Raw genomic sequence first — 22,495 nt, forward strand, 5'->3', positions numbered from 1 at the left:
AGGTAGGGAGAAAGAGGATGAGAGAAGGCAAGCATACCAGGTCTAGTGAAATGCCAGTGAAAAGGCAAAGTGAGGGGGCAAGTAGGTGGCACAGTGGATAGAGTACCGGCCCTGAAGTCAGGAGGACCTGAGTTCAATTCCGGCCTCAGACCAAACACTTGACACTTACTAGCTGTGTGGCCCTGGGCAAGTCACTTAACCCCAATTGCCTAAAAAATAAAAAATAAAATAAAAAAAAAGAAAGGAAAAGGCAAAGTGAGTTTAAATATCATGTTCAAGGACAAGCAGGCCAATGTAGCTGGAAGGTATACTGTGTGAAGGGGAAATAAAAGTATAAGAAGCCTGGGAAGATAGAAAAGAGCTGAGTAAAAGGGCTTTAAATGCTAGGAGTTTAAGTCTGATCCTAGAAGTAACAAAAAGTCATTGGGTTCACTGAGCAAGGAGGTCACATGGTCAAATCCACACCTTAGTGCAGGCTTGCACAACATGCAGCCTGCCAAAGGACTTCGGGTGACTCACAAAAAATGTAGTGTTGTCACTGCGCATGCTTCTGCTTCTCACGTGACCAGTAGCAACCAACCACCTTCAGTCTCTAGTCTAACCTATCTGCAGCCAGAAGAAGTGTAGCCTATTTTAATTTTGGCCCCTACCTGCTTGCCAAGTTATACAGGTCTACCTTAGTGGTTTCCTGGGTGACTGGGAAGATGTCAGTATCTTTCACAGTAACTGGAAAGTGGGGAAGAAGGCAGGGTTTGGGAGTAAAAAATAATGAATTGTTTTAGACACATTAAGTTTAAAATGACTATGGGAAATCCAGTTTAAGATATCCAAAAGGCAGCTGGATATGTGTTACTGTAGTTAAGAAGAGAGAATAAGGGTAGATATATAGATCTTGGAATCATCAGCACAGACATGACACTTGAACCTATGGGAACTTAAGAAATCACACTATAATACAGAGTGAAAAGAGACAGGGACCAATGACAGAACCTTGAAGAACACCCAAGGTGATAAGAAAGAGCAGTCAAATAGAAAAAAGGGAGACGAGGAGAGAACGGTATCACCAAAACCTAGAGGAAAAACTACTCAGAAAAGCATGATCAACTCAAATGCTGCAGTAAAAGGCCATTATATTTGTCAATTAAGAGATCATTGGTAATTGTAGAGAAACCAGTTTTAATTTAATGATTAGGTCAGAAGCCAAATTGTGAAGGGTTTAGAATCAAGTGAGAAGAGAGGAAGTAGAAGTACAGAGTGCTTTCTCAAGGAATTTAGTGACAAAAGGGAAGAAAGATGTCTGACGGTGTTTGTTTTGTTTTGTAAAGGATGGGCCTGTTTTCAGCCACCATGGAAGAAGTCAGGCGAAAGCTGTAGTAGAAGGAGAGGAGTGAAGAGATAAGGTAGCACAACTGGCACCTGGGTCCCATTTGGGGTAATCAGAGAAGAGATAGAGGGAAAGGGTCAGTGTACAACAGAATTTCATCCCCCTGATTCACTTTTCTATCTCTGGAAATATCCTTCTTTTATCCACTGCCCAATCATCATAGTATCTAAAACTGAAAGGAACCTCAGAGGCCATCTGGCCCAATTTCTTCATTTTATAGAAGATGAAATCTGAGAGGTTCAAGGACTTGCCAAAGTCACACCGACAAAACAAGAATTCAAATACAGTGCCCATGGCCTCGAGTACTTTGGTCCTTCCACTATACCACACACTGCTTTTGTGGTCTAATATAAAATATGTTCACTTTAGATGTTTTTCTAGAAAGGTCTTCCTATTAACAGACACACAATATCAAGCTTGGGCTTTGAAAGACAGTATCATGTTTTAAGATTTTTTAAAAACTTTTTCAAATTTTCAAGTTCAAAAACCAAATGTTTTCAATGCCTACAAACATTAACGATCATCCGATGACTCCAAAACAGAATTATCCATCAGTAAATATGCATTTCATATGACAGATAACAACGACTACAAAGACTCAATTTAATTTAACTTATTAATTTACTAATCACCTAAGTTTACACAAATCATTATGCAAGGAACTGGGGGATACAAAGATGAAAATGAAACAGTCCCTGACAGGATCTAGACTCACATCATGGCAACAGTAACATTTAACAAGTCAATGAGGGATTGGCAAAGATAATAAAAGAGGCTATAGTATGAAGGAGGGGAAGTCAGACCACATGGGATTAGTCTAATCTTCAGAAGGATGATTAACATGTACTTCTGCGTAAGTATAATGAGCCTCACTGTTCCCCTAAAAACAGCATATAATAGACTATATCTTTTGTTAGATTTATACAATTTTGACCTGAAATGATCAAAGTAATCTAGAATTATTATCTAGACAACCAAGATGCCACAAACTTAAAGGATCTTAAGAATGAAAGACAGCTGGAGAATTATGACATCATACCTACTCTCTCAAAGCATACCATCCACAAGTACCAATATGAACTACAAATCAGAAACTTTTTCTGGTGCTAGTAACTACCAATTATGTACACACTGAGTGTGCAGTTGGCTGATGCCGCCTAATTTGTTTTGATGTGAACTTCTTAGAAATTCAAAGAGTACTTGAAACAAAGCAAGCAACACCTTAGCATTACTTCTCAGCAACTCTGCACAAAGAAAAATTCTTCAAAAAATGGCTGCAATATGTCTGATTATTTTACACTGAGGAAACTTTGTAAAATGTAGAAAATCTACCAAAATGTTTTCAAACATTGTTCCAATCTTTAAGTCAACACAGTTTAGGCCCAGAACAATGAAGAATATCTAATATCACACCAAAATTTTTAAGCAATCTACACAAATTCTTTAATACTCAAAGACATCTTCTAAAATTAAAACACCATTAAAAATTATCATGTTCAGAACGCAAGGCAACAGAGTAAGTGTAATAACTGCTATAGTATCTCTACTGCTATTAAAATCTTGGCCAGAATTCTACCATCAGATACTAAAAATCATTATCAATTCTGCATTTCCAGATTCTCAGGGTGGCTTTAGGCCATGATGTGATACAATAAAAATGTTAGCTTTTTCTGCCAATACAGAATAGTGCAAGAAATACCAAGACCCCTATACTGTTTTCCACTGATTTTACAAAAAAACAGTCAGCATCAATAGAAGACCTTCACCCTGCAGACTACTATATAAATTTAGCTGGCTGATATTTCACCAAAGTCCTCAGATGACTCTGGGGTGGTACTGCCATGCTGCCTTTCATTTCAGAGTAGGGGAATGCCTAAATCATTCCCCAATAACAATGGAATAAAGAAGGGTCACATGGTAGATCTAAATTCATTCAGTAAATGTTTACTGAATACTATGTCCATGGGGCACAGTTGATAGAATGACAGGCCTGCAGTCAAAAAGACTCATCTTCATCAGTTCAAAGCTGGCCTCAAAAACTTACAAGCTGCGTGATCCTGAGCAATTCACATCACCCTGTCTACCTTAGTTTCCTCATCTTTTAAAGGAGCTAGAGAAGGAAATGGCAAGCCACTCCAGTATCTTTGCCAAGAAAACCTCAAAGAGGAGCCTGAACAACAACTATGTCTGTACAGAGCTTACAATATAGCAATTCAATCTATGTTATACAAATATGCTCAAAAAATTTCAAGGGATCTGGGAACTCTAGCCAGTTATGGAAGCTAGTACACTTCCTTAATTTTTATAAACTGTATCAAGCTTTAAGGGACTAAAGACACTCACTATTTTAGCAGGGCTCTGAAGTTATTCTATAAACTTAAGTAATACAAATAATCACATATTTCTTTTACCACACATTCCCACTCAATATATCATTTTTGTAAGCTCTCACTTTCTAAAATGGTTATATTTATAATGCATTTTTGAGATCCAGGAAACTCAATTTAATAGACTACAAAGCAGCAGTAGACAATTTTGCCCAGGATTTAGACAAAGAATCTGGGTTCATATCTGTGCTCTGTTACTCATACCTATCCAACATTGGGCAAGCAACTTCATTTTCATGAGTTTTAATTTCCAGGTTCAAATCCTTTCATCATCCATAATTCTCGCAAGATTAATCCAATCCTACCATATGCCAATAACAGGGTTCTGTAATAAACAGAGGCTTCTCTGTCAAGATTTCCCAACTTTTTTCAGTACCTATCCTACCTAGCTTTCAGTAAACATTTCTGTTCCCCCATTTGCCATGAAAGCAAATATATTCTCATTCACCATGAAGATGTATGTAAGAAATAAAAGATTAATTTATCATAATAAAAACTTAATTCACTATGTAAAATTTATTAGTATAATAAAGTTAAGTATTCAGTAAGATCTTTGATTGATGTTTGTAAACCAATAGTTTTATTCTCATTATGGTTTTCGAAAGAGATTTGAAATATCACGTTCACCTTCCAGTTTGTTTCTTGCTTTGGGTTTGAGAAGAGGACTGAGAAGCCTGATTCACAGAGATAGGTAGTTTAAAACAGAATTAAAGCCTTCTGGAATATTTCAGTAGGCTAACATTGTTATGTGTCAAACAAGTAGTAAAGTGACTCCCTAAACAGATAACCAGAATTATTATCATGATGTTCATTATCAGAGTCGTAAGAAAAGATTCTCCTTTGCCCAATGTATTCTAGCCAGCAACTGTAACCACAATTTATAATCTAAGAGTTCCCCTACCAGGAGATATAAAACACTGAAATTATAGGTTCAAACAAAAACAACAATAAAAGTATAATTACATGAATACATTTAATACTGGAAGGACCAGGTACATCAGTTGATGTGGGGATGACTTTAATCTTACTTTGAAATAAAAATTTTCATCCTATTTTCTTTTTATGAATGGATTTTTAAAAAAATGCACTGTATCAATTGATGCAGCTCGGTCTTTCAAGATACTCTTAAATTCTAGTCCATGTAGTGTTAATACCTTTTAAACACTATAAAAAGGTCAGACTATTAGATGGAAGGCTCAAACAAGCAATATATACTAGGAAAGACAAAAGAGAAGGGGACGAGACCTAGAAATGACAATCAGGCAGGGTGTTAGAGAATGAAGCAGTAAATGTAGCACTGTGTATGGCACAAACACAAAATAAATTCAATAAATTTGTTGAGCGAGTAGATAAGCAGTGTGAATATGGTGGCAGCTGGTTCCATCATATTTTTAAAGAAATAGCTTAAAGTCTGTCTTCTCCCTTGCTCAGCAGTCATTTTGCGCTGTTGTCAGCGTAATAGTCCCTTTTACCCCTTCTAACTTGAGGTGTATAATCTTCTGTGGGTTTAAAAACCAGATGGTCAAATTTGTTAGAACTGGACCTGAAGGGTTCTAAGACTGAAATGCATAAGCTTCTACTAAAATCCTATTCTGAGGTGCCATCACTTTTAAGGTGACCATGACTTCTCCAAGGCTATGTCAATGGAGTATAGACTAGCAGATCTTACCAAGTGGTAAAGATTTTGCGTATAGGTCCTGTGACAAACTGTAAATCCAAGGACCAGTCTAGATAAATTGAAAGACCCCACACATCAGCCAGAGCAAAGTTCTAAGATCATCTACTAAACTGTAGAGATGTTATGATCTGCAAATGCGGAAGGAATACCTACACAAAGGAAATTCCAAATCTTTTAAAATAGTTATGTATGGAGAAGGCATAATGTTATAGTGGAGAAAACATAATATGAAGTCAAAAGACCTAATGAAATCAAAGGAACAGCTCTGCCATATACAAGTCACAAGATCATCAACAAATCAATTAATCCCTGTGCCTGTTTCCTCATCTGCAAAATGAAAACAAAGTTTAAGGGAAGCCTTTCCTAATTATCTCCCCAACTTCAAGAACTAATGCATCCCCACTCAAATACTGTCTTGCACCTAAAATATATTTTGTAGATACCTTTAGATGACATGTTTTCCTCCCTTGGTAAAATGTATATTATTTAAAGGAAATGTTTTGCTTTGCTTTTGTCTTTGTATCCCCCCCACACACACCTAGCACAGTGCCTAGGTACATAGTAGGCACTTACTAAATGCTTGTTGATTATTGATGATTTTGTACGATATTGCTCTCAAAGAGCTGTGAAGAATTCAATCGGCAAACTGTAAAGTACTATATAAATTTAACACTATTTTAAGAGATCTAGGAAAAATACTCAGGATGGCCCAGTAAGGGAAACATGATCACTCCACCTGTACCATAACAAGCTAACTAGAGCTTGGTAAGTCAGATATGATCCAGTCCTCAACCTCTCATTACTTTAGTGATAAATAAATAATAGAGACACAAGCCCAATTCTGATTAACATTACATTAAATGTCAGGTATCCAGATCTCTGAAGGAATAAGTCCCCCAGATAAACTGAGGATGTGTTTGGCCCTTAAGGCACCAAAAAGCATATACAGAACATGCAAATATATGCACGATTTGTAATTTCATAAATGAGGAACTCTTTTCACCATTTCCCTCCACAGAAATATTCCTGTAAAAATGACATACTTCCTTGCCATTTTAAATACGTGTAGTGAACACAAATTTGAATCATCTAGAAGTTGCTACTACAAATATTAAAAATGGTACAACAATGCTGATGGCCTCACCAGAGAGGCAACTAGAGGCTCAATGGATGAAGCACTGGGCCTGGAGTCATTCAGATTCAAGTTTAAATCCAGCCTCAGACACTTACTAGCTTGTGTCACCCTGGGCAAGTCACAACCTATCTACCTCAATTTCCTCAAATGTAAAATGGAGATAATAATAGCACCTATCACACAGGGTTGATGTGAAGATCAAATGAGATATTTAGAAAAAGCATTTAACACAGTGCCTGGAAAACAGTAGGAGAAATATAAATGTTTGTTCTTTTCCCCTTCTCTTCCTTCTAAAGGCCTAAGATTTTGTTTATCCTTCCTTCTCGAAGAGGACCATCAGGGAGGTGATGCCATGACATGCAAGTGAATTGGATTTAAGTGAGGAGGGCTATGCAAAGTCACCAGTCTCACTTTCTCCTCCCGAGCATAAGACACTGAGCTCTTCGTACAATGGTGCCCAATACTGTGCTTTTCAAGTTGTCAGATTTTTTTTCTTAGGTTCTGTTTTCTTCCTTGCACTGAATCTAGCTCTCACTTTCCACTACCACTATTCAATCCAACAGCAGCCCTATTCTCCCTCTTTAAACTTCCAGTGGGCTTGGAAACCAGATCAAAGCTTGTAAGAATAGAATGTAAAGAATCAATAGGCTCAGAGTGAAAGAAAGTCTGAAAGGCTTTATGTCTGAAATGCATTAGCTTTAGCAAAAAGACTTTGCAGCATCTACTATAATTGCTCAAGAACCTTAATTTAACTCCTAATTCTTGGCCTAATCAAGAACTAGTAATTCTAGACATTCAATAAATTCTTAACAAACTGAATTTAATTTCATGCAAAAATGTCTTCATGGAATTTATTACCAAGTTTTAGAGACTAAGCAAAATATCTTCGACACCCCAAAGTAGGAATGGTAAGAAGTAAAACAATCAATTCTAACATTGGTTATTTTAGATAACCTCCTTCTATTAGGACCTGAGGAGTATAAATATAACCATTTTGCCTTAAGGAACATTAAATTCTGCCTCCAAAGAAATCAAAGTCCTAGCTGGACAGTTTTAAAAACACACACCACACACTTTTTCTTTTTGTACTAGAGGAAGCCCTTAGATTTCCATCTCTAGTGGACCTTTTATGAAGTGTTTCAAAGAACCCCAAAATAATTCATATTCTTAAAATGGCTTTTTGAAGTGGCAGGAAAACATAAAAACAGTGAACTATTTGCAATGCTAATTAATTCCGACAACCTCCTTAATCAGTATTAAGTACAAATTTGTTTAATACAATCAAATAATTTAGTGAAATTGCTAAGGCATCACTAAATGTAAAATAATCCTGCAGCACTTAAAAATCACCATAGCATCACCCCAAGTACCAAAATGAAAAATTATAAATGAAAAAAAGCTTATCCTGTAGGAAAGTAAAGTTTCTACTTGCATATCATTTGAATGCAGGCAACCTAGATGTGAAATCACCTAATTATGTGCAATATCTATCATATTACATGTATATAACAAATAACAGATTATAATTAACACATTTAGCTGTACAATTACAGTGCTCTAGCAAAATTCTGCTTTTACAAAAGAAATGAACTAAACTTCTTATTGTCTAGCCCATTTCCAGAGATTTTCCCTACCTGTCCCATACATATTAAACTATATATTAAACCGTTTAAAAGATGATTAACTTAAACAATAAACCATAAATATCTCTAATCCTGAAATTAAACAATTTACTGATATGGCTCATGAAGCAAAAACTTTAAAAGAGATGCTAAATGTTGCAGCAAGTTGTGATTATTTTCATATTAAACAGTATTCTGGGAGATAGATAACAGCAAATGCAGGTCCTATGCCACATTATTCCCCTGCCCAATCTCTCTTGATCCCATAGATACCTAATAACAAAACTGAAAATATAATACTAGAAGTATCAAAATCATGCTTCACAGTCTCAGTTCAAACAGAACAAAACATAGCCCTGCTGTAAGTGCCAGAATGGGTTACTAGTTTAGGGCTCCCTATTTGGCACCGTACAGATCATTGACTCCCCAGGCTTGCTGCCTCCTCCAGAAGTGGCAGCTCATATACAAGGTTTAAGCTGTTCTAAAGATAGGGAGAAGATAGATGTAGGCTAACACTGTTAATGCTGAGGAGGGTGCACAGGGTTACAGAACAAGCTTGGGCTCTACAGGAACTATGTTCACCTTTCATACATACTATCAGGAGCCTCAAATGGGCATGTATCAAAACAAGTGTCTTATTTAAATGCCACATTTTAAAGACACTGACAAGCTAGGGCACCTTCCAGGAGAGTGTGCCCAGGGTGATGGGAGAAATGAAAGCCATACTATATGATCAGTTAAATGAAATGGAAATGTTTTTCTTGGAGAAAAACTATGACAGGAAAATGATGGCTGTATTCAAGCATTTAAAGGGCTGTCATATAGAGAATGATTGCCATTTATGTAACACTTTAAAGTTTACAAAGTGATATACATATATGCGAATGTATATGTGTATAACACATACACACATATATTATGGTTTTTATATGTGTATGTATGTATAAAGCTAACTCCAAGTCAAGCCATCTATCCATTATACAACTCTAACTCTCAACTAGGCTTGTTTTGCTTGGCCTCAGAAGAAACAAATGGAAGAGCAATGGGTAGAAATTACAGAGAGGCAAATTTCAGCTGGACATAAGGGGGGAAAATCCTAACAAACCTGCCCCAAAATAGAATGGATTGCCTCAGAAGGTAGTGAATTCCTTTTTACCAAAAAATCTTTAAGTGGGACTGAAGGACCACTTGTAACACTGCAGAAAGTGGATTCATCAAGAATGGGTTTAATTATATGACTACAGGTTACTCCCAGGACTAGGATTCTATGATTCCTATGCAAATAACGTGAATAAAATGTTCATACCCTTTGACCCAGATATTCAACTATTAAGTATTTATCCCAAGGAGATAAAAAGTATATATACAAAAATATTAATAGCAGCAATCTTTGTAGTATAACAAAGAAATGGAAACAAAGTAGATGCCCATCGACTGGTAAATGGTTAAACAAGTTGAGGTACATGAATGTAATGGAAAGTTATTGTGCTGTAACAAACATGAATGTAATGAATACAGAGAAGTTTGTTAAGATCTCCATAAACTGATGCAAAGAGAAATAAGCAGAGCCAAGAAAACACACACAAAGATAACAATGCAAATGGAAAAAACCACCACCACAAAAACAATGAAAAGTTAATGTTGCAAAATTACAAAGAACAAGTACAGCCCCAAAGAAAAGAAGAGACAGGAAGACACTCCCATCCCATTCTTCCTTGAGGTGAGAAATACATCTGTGTAGAATACTGTCTAACAGTGGTGGGGAACCTGCAGCCTCTAGGCCACATGTGGCCCTCTAGGTTCTCAAGTGCAGGCTTTTGACTGAATCCAAATTTCACAGAACAAATCCCCTTAATAAAAGGATTTATTCTATAAAACTTGGACTCAGTCAAAAAGCGGCACCCAAGGTCTTTTTCAAGGCATGGTTCAGTTTTGCTTTTTTTTTCTTTTATTCCTAAAAAAAAAAAAAATTGTTGTATTAGATGGCTCTCTGGGAGGGAAAGAGAGAGTGAAAGAAATACCCAGGCTCAAAACTTAAGTATTATCTCAGTTACCACCCAAATCCAATCTGTTGCCTAGCTCCATCATTTCTACCTTTTTCATATCTCTCATATGCTCCCTTCTCTTCTCTGACACTGCCATCACACTGGTCCAGGCCTTCATCATCTCACATCTGGACAATTATAACAGCCTGCTGGTGGGTCTCTCCCCATTCTAGTGCACCCTCCATGCAACTGCCAAAGTTATTTTCCTAAAGTACAGGATCAAACAAATCACCTCCCGCCCCTAAGCCCCTAAACAGACTCAATGGCTCCCTATCACTTTTAGGATAAAAAAAAATCCTCTGGCTTTCATAACTTGGGCCCCTCATACCTTTCCAATCTTTTCACATATTATACCCTCCCAGCTTAACTTCTCAACACAGTGACACCAGCTTCCTTGCTGTTCCTTACACAAGACACTGATCTATCTCCAAACTCCAGGCATTTTCACTGGCCACCCTCCTAAGCCTGGAACTGTCTCCCTTCTCATCTATACCTCTTGGCTTCCGTGGCTTCCTTCAAATTCCAGCTAAAAATCACATCTTCTACAGGAAACTTTTCTAAACTTCCCTTAATTCTGGTACTTTTCTTCTGTTATCTCCAAATTATTTTACATATAGCTTGCCTGAATATGTTGCCTTCCCCATCAGACTGCGTCAAATCCTTGAGATCTGGGACTATCTTCCGCCTTTCTTTGTACCATAGCACTTAACCACAGTGTCTAGCAAATAGCAGGCACTTCATAAGCATTTACTGACTGACAACAAGTGATCAATAAGAATATACTTTTACAAAAGAAAAAGCCCTAGAGATTTTAATAGAGAGACAAAAGATTCTATGATTCCATAATCCATCTTTCCACTTTTGGACATTAAACATCCTTTTTTTTTTTTCAACATTAAACTATAGTGCTTCCACCATATGAAACAATAACAGACACAGAAGCTAAAGTTGGAATTCAACTTTGTAGTAGCAAAGGTGAAGGTGGTTGGGAGAAGGAAATGAAACACAATTACTAAAATTAAGTTCAGAAATAATTAATTGCATTTCAAATATACATTGTTATCATTGTTTTAACACGAGCAATCAAGAGCTAGCTAAATTCTAATGACCTTTTCAAATGTCACAAAGATAACAATACATAAATCTTGATCTAGCAACAGAAACGCTATGGAGGAAGCAGTATAATCTTTTTTATTACAATATTGCTTAACACCCTAGTCTGATTCAGCTACTATACTATTAACTATATTAGAGGAACTTACTTGAGAAAATCAGAGTTACTAAGTGACTTTCTTTCCCCCTTACCAAATCCCAGGGTTAAGACATAAATCCTGCCAGTTTGCTAAAATTCTTTCACCACTTACAAATGGTCATTCTACTAATCTAGCCTAAATTGCTTATAGCAAGTAGATATTTAGAATGAAAAATGTGACTTTCTTAATTTTAATATCTAATAAAGCTACCAGAAAGCACAACTGAAAATAAAGAAGTGAGTTCATTCGTAACAAATCGAGATTTGAGGCAACATATATACCATGTATACAGTGGAAAGAGTGATAAATGTGAAGTTAGAAGAGCTAGGTTCAAATTTTGGCTCTGCTCCCTAATAACACCTGTCCATGGAGAATTAACATTTGTGTACACCAGTTTTCTTCTCTATAGAACAAAGGGATTGGACTACTTTATCTCTAAGACTTCTTTGAGCTCTAAATCCTCTGATTTTAGGATAAGGGTGTCCATTAGTATTTATTGTAGAAAACATATTTATAAAAGAAATAATTTACCCAACAGATAGACTATTTATACCCAACAAAAAGGAGCAAGCAAGGTATCTAGTATTTGCTAGTAGTCTTCAATAAAACATATTTCTGATTTTTGCTGTAAACTTTACTACTCACAACACAAACTGCCTTTTTTTCCCAATCCTTAAAGTTCTCTCGACATTTGGGGTTTTTTAAAATGTTTTATCAATTGTCTTTTTTTTTAATACCCTAAACTCACTTTTCAATTAATTCCACCCACCACCAAAATAAAATCCTCTCTTATAATAATTAGAGTCAAGCAAAACAAAGCAAAATGTTGACTACATTTCAAAATGTATGCCTCATTCCATACCTATAATCTACCTTTTCTCTGATGAGAAGCAAGAGCATAATTAATTCACTGATCAAAACGAAGAGCATTTAGGTAGCTATCTATAATCAAAATAGAAGAAACATAAAAAATTCCTATTTGTAGGCCCACAATTCAACCACAAAAATACTTGATCTAAAACAAATGATTTTGATTATTACTCTACTGGCCACTGTTCAGCTCAGCAATTTTTTAAGTCATTTAGAAAGTCTATGTTGAGTTCTACAGCTTTGAAAATAAAACAATGTAAGTTTCAATTTATTTTCACAGGACCAGTGATTTAATTGGAATTGGAAGCTCTTGTAGAGGAAACTCCCTCTACCAACGCAGATCAGGACTTGCTCTGCAGCTAAGGATCTAGGAAAGTTGCTGGGACCCCTGAAAAGTGACTTGCCTGGAGTCATAGTGCCAATGTTTCACAGATAGGACTTGAACTCAGGTCTTCCTAACTTCAAGGCCAGCTTTCTTTCTTCTCACATTGTAAATTACAAATTTGCTACTTCCAAATCTTTAGCATGCTCTATTCTGAGCTGCAGAAAGGTTTGGAAAAGTCATAAAATGGCTTAGAAATTTAGATGTCATTGCTAGTAATAGCTACCTACTGAAACCTGGAGAAAAACTTAACCTGTCAACTTAACTTTTTCAGACAGCACTTCTTTCCCACTATCATAAATATTATCATTTCTAAGTCTTTCATGTTCAGTAATTTTCACCCTCAGACCTCCTTCCCTCTCTCTCTCTCTCACCTCTTGACAGCTTGCCAGTTTCTTCACTTCTCTCCAGTTTGTTCCTTGCTTTCCACGTCTACAGCCACCATAACCACTTCTCACTTGAGCTGACTTCTAGTAGACCCCTAACTCATTTCCTTGTCTCACTCCATTCCAATACATTCTAAAGATAACTGCCATATTTAGCTTCTTCAAACATCATGTTCCCCGTTCTACATGTCAATTCAATAAAATCTATAGAAGCTAGCTTTAGCTGTCCAATTAAAAATAAAAAAGATAAATTTGGATTTGTCAACTGCCTTCCCAGTGGCTTTCCTCCCTCATCTCCTTTTAGTCAATTTCTGTGATGTCGACCAAGTCATACACTAATTCCTACCTTTGTGGTTTAATCATTCTAATTCTCCCAACCAGAATACATTCTTTCTTTTCATACTCCAACAATAACTGCAAACATTTCTATGTAATTCATTTGTACAAAGTTCTTTTCTTCCTTGAAACAACCCCATGAAGTATGTAGCATCGGTATTATTCTTATTTTACACAATAGTAAACTGAGGCTTGGATATATTAAGTAATTTGACAGTCACATGGCCAATAAAGCCGAAGAGCTGAAGGTCAAAACCAGATCTTCAGAAACCAAATCCAGTGTTCTTTCCACTGCACATGGCTGACCCCAATCCACTACTCTGCTTCCATCAAATTCTGACTTGAAATTTTCTTTCTTCAGGTAGTTTTCCCTGATTAACTCTTCCTTTGATTATTCTTTAATATTAAGTCCCCTTGGCACCCCAAACATTCAATTTTCATTATATCACCTACACAATTATAAGAGATTGCTTTATATTTGTTTCCCCAGAAAAATGGTTTCAAGTAATCCTACCTGTGCAGGACTCTGTACAGTAAATACTGACTACATGTTTAATTATCCTCATTTCCTCAAAAATATCCTTAAATTCAATGTCAGAGGCATGATTGTATTTGACATTAAATTTCCACTTAATATGGTAATCTATACCCATAAAAGATGAGGTTACAGATTCAATTTAATATACTATACTAATCTGCCAGTCAAAATTTAAACACATTATTCAGCAACGTTGCTCTTGGTAAATATGTCAAATACAGCCACTTTAAAAGTAAACAAATTGATTCTACCAACAAAACAAAGTTTGAAGACAGGTAAAACTGTTTTGCTTTCTTAGCTATAATTAGTGAATTTGTTAATCAGTCTCAATTAACTATTATTCCAAATTTCTATTATGAAAAATCCACATGCCAGCAACTCAGGAGAGATTCCTACACTATTTTAAGACCTGCTTCATCACAGCTGAAGATTACAGCAGAATTTTAAATATTCATCTCATCTGACCCATAATGTACTTAAGATGGTTTGACCTTCCACAGAGTAATGTATAGTTTGCTTCTTTCCCCATCCCTAGAATTTTAGTTGGCTAATGATCAAAAAAGCAAAAGCCTGATTATACTTTCCAAAATAAAAAAATTCCCAGTCACTATCTTTAACTTCACTATTTAATACTAACATAGACGCAGGCTTACATCAAATAGAAGTCCAAAGTCAATATGGTCCAGTATTGCCCTGAACCCTGATGTCAGTATAAGAGCTGAATACCATTTAACCAGTTTTTCAAAAAAGTAACCTGTATTAATATTTCTATTTTTTCTACTCAGGCAGTATTTGACTCAAGAATAGAAAGGAAACTCAACTGAACTTTACTTCATCTCTCTCTTGCTGCATGTCACTTTATGAATAATAAGATTATAAATAAATGGTCAAATTCTAGAAGTACATTTCAATAAGACAAAAAATTAAACTGTTGTAAACATTGCTCCAAGTTCACATTATGAATTTTCAAAAAGCACGAATAACGATGAACTGAAGTTGTTGGACATATGGCAATAACAGCAATAAACCGTTAATTTTTGGTGCAAATAAATGGATTAAAAAGGACAGTTTGACAACAAACTGTCTACATTCACATATTCCTAACATACTCATCTCTGCTCCAGAACTATGAAAGAAAGAACTTAAAATTACTCAGTTCTGTGATGTCTTCAAAGCTCCAGATACATTAAAAAAAAACATTTCAGAGACAATACAGTTTCTGATAATTATTAGGTAATTCAGAGTAACCTGGTGCATCTGCCAGTTCAGGAGTCACATCAACATTTGTAAAAGTATAACAAAATCATTGATAAACAAAATCATTTTTTCAGATACAAAAAGAAATCACAATAGACATTTTAAATAGTCCTTTAAAATACACTTTAATTCAGGACTTTAATAAAGCCATCTACAACAGTACTCCTCCAAATGAATTAAAATGATAGTTTTGGTTGGCAACAACTGACGAGTAGGTTAGCATGCTGAAACTGACATTAAAATTCTAAATCAGAAAAAAAGGTCAAACTGAAATGTGAAACTTTTTAATTAAAACACAAATCTCAATAACTCCTCATTAAATTTCTAACGTCACAACCCAAAGATATATGATGACATATTAAAACCAATTAGTCAACTTACAACATATGCAGCACTGCTGCTGTATAAATGTGCTGCCACAAGTCCATTATTTTTAAGGTAGAAATGAATATTTCTCCGAATTTAAAACCTGATCATGGCACAGCTGACCTTTCACAGTACAAGAGATTATCTTACATATTAAAAAAAATGTGAAATATTTGTTTTTATTAAAAGCATAAAACCTAGATAACCATACTCAGGTCTGAGCTTCCTAAACATCTCTTCTCATTCAAAAAAAGACATCCACGCTTCAACTTGTGTATCTTGTTTTGTTTTATACAAAAAAATCTTTTTCTTTTTCCTTACTCAAAAAGATGATTGATGACTTAGATCTCTAATTTCCTATGGATTCTTTAAGCAGCAGCTTAGGAAGACCATTCCTAAAAATATTAGGAGTCATGCTAGTTACGGGGAAAAAAACAAACTTGCAAACTAAAACATCCAAATAAAAATCACATTCTGTCAATTCAAGGTTAATGAGACGGTGGGGGGAAGGTATGGAAGGAGAGAGGGAGGTGCTTCATCTTTGAATACTATCTACTTTCACCTTTTTCCATTACTAAACAAGTTGTTGCATTTTTGGTTTCCAATGTATTTTCTAATCCTGGCATTTCAAGGTCTTTATTTTAAAGGGAAGGTGTAAGGGGGTTAAAAAAAAAAATCAATACTCACTGCTAACTTTCATGCTGCCAAAAGCTGAAGGCTGCTGCACTGGCTTGCAGCTCTCTGCAAAGGAGGTGGTTCTGGGCCGCCCTGACATGATCTCTCTTTCCCGATCACCTTCTTCCTCCTTTTCTTCCTTTTGTTTTATTTTGGGGTGTAAGTTAATGACAAATGCAGCATTAAGCTCACACACACACCCCCAAAAAAATGTTTTTTCTTCTTGGCTTTTCACTTCTTTTATGTAGCTATACAAAACCAAACGATCGATTTATATCCTTCTTCAAGACGGATGAGATATGGATTTTTATATATAGATGATTTGGGGCTGGGGAAAAAAATACAATTCTTCCCCCTCACCTTTGGGGGAGGGAAGGGAGAAAAACCTGAAAAATATCAGGTAAAACGGAGGGGGGAGAGAAGATAAGGGGAAAATTTACTTGATTGGAATTTCAGTACTTTCAATATTTTTTTTTTCCTCCTCGTGGACCTTTTTCTTTTGAGTCAATGAAGAAGGGAAGCGGCGGAGGGATCACGAGTCTCTTGCTTGAAGAGAAAGGGGGATGGGAAGGGGGAAGGAAAGACGGAGGCAGGGAGGGTGGCTCGGTGATGCGACTGGAAATGCTGCGGATCCGGCGGCGGCGGCGGGATCCGGCCGACGGGCGGAGAGAGCGCTCGGTCGGCGCGGATCAGCACGGCGCGGAGCGGCCCGGCCCGGCCCGATGAACTCGAAGGCGGCGGATCTGGGGAGTCGGTCAGAGGCGGCGGGGGGCGGCGGCGGCAGCTCCTCTCCTCATTGCGCCAGGGGCAGCTGCAGGCGGTGGCTGGATCCAGCGGCCATGGCGGCGGCGGCGGCAGCTCCCTTCAGACCCCAAGCAGCGGCTCCTGTGCTGCTCCCCATACGCCGGGGACATGGGAACCCGGCAACCGCTTCCGTCCCTTGAGGGCCCCCTCCCCCGACCAAGGCACCGTCGCTGCCCTCCCGCCCCCTAGCTCCGCTCGGGAAATGTCCGCGCTTTGCCCCCAGCGCGGCGCCCTGACAGCGGCTTGGGGGGGCCCCGGCTCCTCCTCGCTTCCTTCCTTCCTTCCTTTGTCACTCGGTCCGGGCAGCAGCGGCTCCTGCCCGCATTCACCAGGGTCGGGGGCTGCTCTGTATGAGAAGCACCTACTGCGCAGCCTCCTAGCTCCCCCTCCCCTCGCCTGCTCCTCCTCCCCCCCGCTCACCTCCGCCTCCTCCTTCCTCCTCCCTAGCCCAGCCCAGCCCAATACTACCCAGAGCCCCCACCGCCCGCGTAACAGGCGTCTGGGAATTGCCGGCCGAAGCCCGGGCCTCGCACACCTCCCGCCCTCTTCGGCCGAACGACGACCCGAACCAATCAGAGGGCGTTGTCTGTTCGCTGCTCCCTCCGGAAATAGCCGAAGGGCTGCAGGAGCCAATCGAAAGCGTCTGCTAGAGAACCCTCCCCTCCCAACCCCCTACGCCCCGAGGCAACGGAAGGAGCCGAAGACTGCCCACTGAGGAAGAGGAGGTGAAGGAGGAGGAAGGAGTTGGAAAGCCAAGTTTCCTGGTTAGGTCACAGGCAATGGCTGAAACTCGTCAACGGCAGCAATGGCCAATTAAAGGCTTCCCAGCCGCCTGCTCTAGCTGAAAAAATGCGGAGAGGCCCAGAATGCTTAAAAGCCCCAGGAAGGCGTGCGACCCTGCGCCTCGGCTGCTCTGTCATTGGTTGAAAAACTCCGCTGGGAGGTGGAACCACATCGCTCACTGATTGGCTGAGGGAAGGGGGCTTCCGAGGACATCCCAGCCAGCCCGGATTGTCCCATCCCTCACCGAGGCGGGGTGGGAAGCAGGGAGGGCGAAGACCTATAATGCTCTTTCTTATTGGATGACGGCCGCTGTGCGCCGGAGAGGGGAAAGGGGAAGGGGAGAGGGAAGGGGAGGGAGCGTGAACTCTTTGAGCTCGGCCAATCCAAACCTGCTTTGGGCCTATCGCAAGACCTTGGCTGAGCTTGATTGGCCAGCGTGGCTTCGGCGAGGCGGAATGAGCAGGGTTGTGGTCGTGGCGGAACCTCCCCTGGGTGGACGGACGGGGTTGGGCGAGTTCTGCCCTGGCTGTTTGAAAGCCGCAGATATGGGGTGGAGCAGACTCTCACGCATTCTCTACGTAATGGTCGGGACCAGTGGCGCATAGGTCTCTACAGCCTGAGGGCCCTGTTGCTCCAGTGGCTAAATCCTTGATCCCTGCCCGCGCAGGCGTGTGCGTGCGTGTGCGTGGGGGGGAGGGGTGGTGAGAAACTCGTGTTCCGTACTTGTAACTCCCAGGGCACCGAGGTTCTTCCTTCCTGGGAACTGGCGACCCCGCCCTCTCCTGCAGCGCAGCAGGAGGCGGCGCGCCGGGCCTCGCGTCATCCTCTGGCCCAAGGCCGCGGCCCAGAGGAGCGCAGTTCCCTGTACAGACGGTCCTTGGGGCGCACGGTGCGGGAACCTGAACTGCGGAGAAAAGGAACGGCCCTGGACGTTCCCTCCCTCTTGTGCCCATTAGTCTTTAATCCTTATTGTTTGAGATCCGTAAATGGGCCCTGTGCGCACGACCCTACATTCTCTGCCCCGGAAAACACCCGAGAGCAATGAGATCACCCCGACTCTGTTCCCAGAGTGCAGCCCGGGGATGAAGTGTGTGCTCATAAATAGCTGCAATTCAGTGAGTGGCTCCAAAAACACGTGAGGGGGAACGGAGTCATACCGGATATCCTTAGGCCCTGGTGAAACAGGGATAATTATAGCTGTAGTCGGCTTGGAAACTTTAGATCAAAGGGTAGTATGTAAGGGCAAGTTATTTTTAATCATTTGTTTCTTACCTGTGGTATGTTCCAAAAGTGTATAATTGTAACAGAGGACCAAATCCCTTGGCCTGATAATGGACACTTTCTCTTCTACTCCAAAGCACCTTTTTGCACACTCTGACCATCTGTTTATTTGTGTATTTTGAGCTGATTCTGGTGCGCTACTGTATGCATGCATCAAAATGGAAATGTATCTGTTGTGTAGTTTTATGTATTTCTATGTATGTGTAAATTCAACAATTGAGTTCCCCCTAGAGGGCACCTGATATCCTGGCAGAAAGACCATTGTCTATGTTATAGGTAACTGAGCCAAAGAAAATAACTACTTAAATTCCTAATATAATTCAAGTTTTATCATACTGATGTAAAAAGCAATTAATACAAGAACAGAAATAAACCTGCCCTCTTAAGTACATATAGAAATGTGCACTTAGAGCACATAAGGTTTAATGGGTGGGACTGAGTAAGTAGATGGAAAAGTAAATGGGAAGTGTGGGATGGGTTGAGGAGAAGTAGAGTGGTTAATAGATGAGTGAAGGTAATGGTTAGAAGGAAAGGCGGCTTACATACACAATGAGCTGGATGCTCCTTTAATGTATCTCCAAGAGGCTCTTAGGGGCTGAAGATTTGAAAGTACAAAGAAACTCTTTACGGGTGTCAAGAACACACCTACTGAAACCTATAAGTGTAACTTTCACAAATCATAGATTGCAAAGCTTAAAGGGACCTTTAGAGGAAAGAACATCAGTCAAACTCTCCCTTCTTCACATCCCCCCACACACATACCTTTTTTCGTGTGAGAACACAAGTCCAGAGTCATACAATAGGCTAAGAGCCCGAGATTTGAACTGAAGTCCTCCGATTCCAAATTAAGTTTTCTTCCTACTTCATGTTCTACTTTTCTGTATAAATTGTCACATTTTGTTAAAAATTAAATAAGGGTTCTATCCATAATAGGTATTTGAGTGTTTCCTGAATTTGAATTTGTGACAAATTTCTGAATTGAGTATGGTAACCCAAATTTCTCTCAATTTACTCCCTCAAAAAAAAAACACAACTATATGCAAAGTTATACATAATAGTTACTAGGGTATAATCTATTCTCAGAATTTCTGATAAAAGGGTTTACACAAATAAAACCATGTTCCATGTTAAGCAGCCAAATCTATCAACTGAGAATTGAGAAGCACAGGATCAGGTTTAGCTATACAGTTAGTGAACAGAATTTGAAATGCTAAATAGTTGAATCTAAGATTCCAAAACCAATTATTCGATGATTGGTCTCTAATATCCAGAGACATGGAATAGCAGTATTAGATATGCAGGGCTCATAGATTTCTAGGAAGGCCTTTCTATTCCCCCATAAAAGTGAAGATTAGGAAGTGATACTGTTAAAACTGTAGCAGAGCCAAAGAAGATTAAGAACGCTATAAAAATCTTAAATACATTGTACGTTACTTAATTCCAATATACATATGTAATCTGAGTCTCAAAGTCCATTGTATGGGGCTCTCTCCTCATTGTCAGAGATCAATGTCCTCAGCCTGCATGAAGGGTCTGTCAGAGTTGTCCAGAGTTTGAAAGAGGAGATGTATAGTCCTCTCAAAGTGTCATAGGTAAATAGCAATTGATAAACAGGTGTATTCTCTGCGGGCATGCCACTTGTAGCTCCAGCAAGTCTTGAAGATCTCAGCCTATCTGTGCTTTCTGTTCTGCAGCTCTCATCTATGACCACTTGCAAACCCTCCAGTAAGAATCTTTTCGTTGTGCTAGAGATGATGGGACTTCTGACAACCTTTGGGTATCAGTACAGTACTTGAGATGTCTGTCATACCTCACTCTTGCCCACCTCCTTATCCAATCCTACTTTTGGGGGGGGGTGTATATATATAAATATATATATGTGTGTGTGTGTGTGTGTGTGTGTGTGTGTGTGTGTGTGTATTTATATATATTACAACCTACTGGAGGTATTAGATTATACCTCACATGTATATATCATTTGCTTTCTGGATCACCTACAATTTTGATTCTTCAAAAAAAAATCCCAGCCAAATAGCATTGCTGGAGGAGTATTGGCATTAAAAAGAGTGTTTTTTTTTTAATCAGGGAACAACTTGGAATTATTGGAAGTGCTATTCAATTTCCCAAATACAACTCTGTCTGCTCTCTTCCTCCTATCCAATCTGGGTACAGTTCATTGTTCAGTTCAAGGCCTTTCAAAGGTAAATATGTATACAAACACTAAAAAGAACTAGCACTTAAAATAATTCCATTCCAGAGCTAGAAACTTGCACCTCTATAGTTATCCTTAATGTCAATGTCTCCGAAGAAGGTGACCTTGATCAATACACCATTACCTTGTGAAAAGGAGTCAGTTTAAGATAAATTAATGGGAATAGGGCAGCTAGGTGGCACAATGAATAGCATGCCAGGGCTGGAGTCAGGAAGATTCATCTTAAGTTCAAATCCAGCCTCAAACACTTACTAGCTGTGTGACTCTGGGCAAGTCACTTAACTCTGTTTGCCTCAGTTTCCTCAGATGGGCTGGAGAAGAATGGCAAACCACTCTAGTATCTTTGCCAAGAAAACCCCAAGTGAAGTCACAAAGGATCTGATATGACTGAAACTACTGAAAAATAACATGATGATACCCCTGTCCTCAAGGTAGAGGCTCCATATTAGGGTCATACATTTAGAGCTGAGAGGGACCTTAGTCACATTCTTCCATATAACAGATGAAGAAACAGGCCCATTGCCATTAAATGGCTCACCCAAAGTTACACAGGTGGTAAATGATAAGTGGTAGAGCCAGAATTCCATCTAGGGTCTTGTGACTCCAGATACAGTACCCTTTCTACTGTACCATGCTACCTCATAACCACTTGGGACAGGGATAGGGACTAGCTCTGTGATGTGATTGGTATAGGAAATGCCAGGATAAGGTATCCCTCTATCAATGCAGGTTGACGCTTTCTCTAAAATTTATGGTCTTGGTTTTATTGAGCGTGAGAATTTAAGTGACTTGGCCAGGGTCACAAAACTGGTTTGTGTCTGAGATAGGACAGTAAAGATTGCTTCCCAAATTGAGCCAAAAAGTCTTAATTAACAAACAGACTAATGAGTTTTGGACTTTATTTTAAAAGCAATAGGAAATCACTATTTTTAAAGCAGGAAATAATATGATACAACTATCTGTAGAAATTTCATATCACACTGTTATATTTATTATAGCTAATAAAATGTGTATAGGTGCTTAGTGGAAAATTGCCAAAACACATACACACACACACACACACATACACACACACACACACAACTCTACCACTCTACAATT

At 38.9% G+C, this 22,495-nt stretch overlaps 1 protein-coding gene across 4 annotated transcripts in view; it reads right to left on the minus strand.

The window, feature by feature from the left end:
• The window catches only part of GSK3B (glycogen synthase kinase 3 beta), a 287,106-nt gene extending 269,849 nt beyond the window's left edge, over window positions 1–17,257 (minus strand). The window contains exon 1 of one of the 4 annotated variants that reach the window (XM_020985881.2): window positions 16,327–17,257. In XM_020985881.2, coding sequence (XP_020841540.1) covers window positions 16,327–16,414 — 88 coding nt within the window. In that variant the 5' untranslated portion in view covers window positions 16,415–17,257. The remainder of the gene's footprint in view (window positions 1–16,326) is intronic. The other 3 variants (XM_020985882.2, XM_020985883.2, XM_020985884.2) reach the window with 3 other exon arrangements.
• Between the last annotated feature and the right edge of the window lie 5,238 nt (window positions 17,258–22,495).

The sequence above is a fragment of the Phascolarctos cinereus genome, unplaced genomic scaffold, assembly GCF_003287225.1.
Source record: "Phascolarctos cinereus isolate Bilbo 61053 unplaced genomic scaffold, phaCin_HiC Scaffold_726;HRSCAF=1367, whole genome shotgun sequence".
Lineage (NCBI taxonomy): Eukaryota > Metazoa > Chordata > Mammalia > Diprotodontia > Phascolarctidae > Phascolarctos > Phascolarctos cinereus.